We start from the raw sequence: 974 nt of genomic DNA, 5'->3' as shown, positions 1-974 counted from the left end.
ATGCTACGGTTTTCGTTTAGTAACGAAAAAGAAAAAGAAGAAAGTAATGAGGGTGTTTATAGATTTCTTGTTGCTCTTAATGGGAGATATAAATGCAAGGGACCCCTGCAGCAGCAGCAGCAGCAGCAGCAGCAGCAGCAGGAGCAGCAGCAGCAGCAGGAGCAGCAGCAGCAGGAGCAGCAGCAGGAGCAGCAGCAGGAGCAAACGAATCCAGCAGAAAGTAAGAAATATAATAATAAGTTGCTGCAGCTCAGCTGCGGTGTACAGGCAGCTCGTGTTGCCCTCCACACACCTGTTTCAGGGTCTAGGGTTTAGGGTTTAGGGTTTAGGGTTTAGGGTTTGGGGGTGGCGTGCAGGGGCGGAAGACTCGATGGACACGGACGGAGCGCCAGCAGCAGCAGCAGCAGGAGAAGCAGCAGCAGAAGAAACAGCAGCAGCAGAAACAGCAGCAGCAGCAGCAGCAGCAGGAGGAGATTCATCTGACGTTGCTGCAGGTGCAGCAGCAGATGCAGCAGCTGACTCAGCAGCAACCGACGCAGCAGCAGCAGCAGCAGCAGGAGCAGCAGCAGGAGCAGCAGATACAGGTTCAAATGGAGTTGAATGTATAGACGAGGACAGAGAAGAAAAAGAAGAAGAGAAAGAAAAAAAAATAAATATATTTGTTGCTGATGTTTCTATGCTGCAGCACTGCAGCACAGACACCGCAGGGGCCCCCTGGTGTCTCGATGATATATTAAAACTTTTTGTGTTTTCTCTTCTTTCTCTCGGCAGCAAAACACAAACTCATTTACACCGAGTTTTATCTAATTACGCCAACACTTTCCGTCTCTACGAGCAGCAGCAGCAGCAGCAGCAGCAGCAGCAGCAGCAGCAGCAGCAGCAGGAGCAGGGGCGGGAGCAGGAGGGGGAGGTGCAGATGCAAGAGGAGGAGGAGCAGCAGCAGCTGCAGCAGCAGCAGCAGCAGCAGCAGCAGC

The 974-nt window shown here is 52.4% G+C and overlaps 1 protein-coding gene across 1 annotated transcript in view; it reads left to right on the top strand.

The window, feature by feature from the left end:
• The window catches only part of EMH_0029840 (uncharacterized protein), a gene marked incomplete at both ends in the record, with an annotated part of 2,318 nt that continues 1,344 nt past the window's right edge, over positions 1–974 (top strand). The window contains 2 exons of the mRNA XM_013494348.1: positions 1–220; positions 357–974. Coding sequence (XP_013349802.1) covers positions 1–220; positions 357–974 — 838 coding nt within the window. The remainder of the gene's footprint in view (positions 221–356) is intronic.

The sequence above is a fragment of the Eimeria mitis genome, genomic scaffold (genome assembly GCF_000499745.2).
Source record: "Eimeria mitis Houghton genomic scaffold, Emh_scaff1113, whole genome shotgun sequence".
Taxonomy (NCBI): Eukaryota; Apicomplexa; class Conoidasida; order Eucoccidiorida; family Eimeriidae; genus Eimeria; species Eimeria mitis.
Note: the sequence above shows the minus strand (reverse complement) of the source record. Positions and strands in the feature narration are given on the sequence as shown.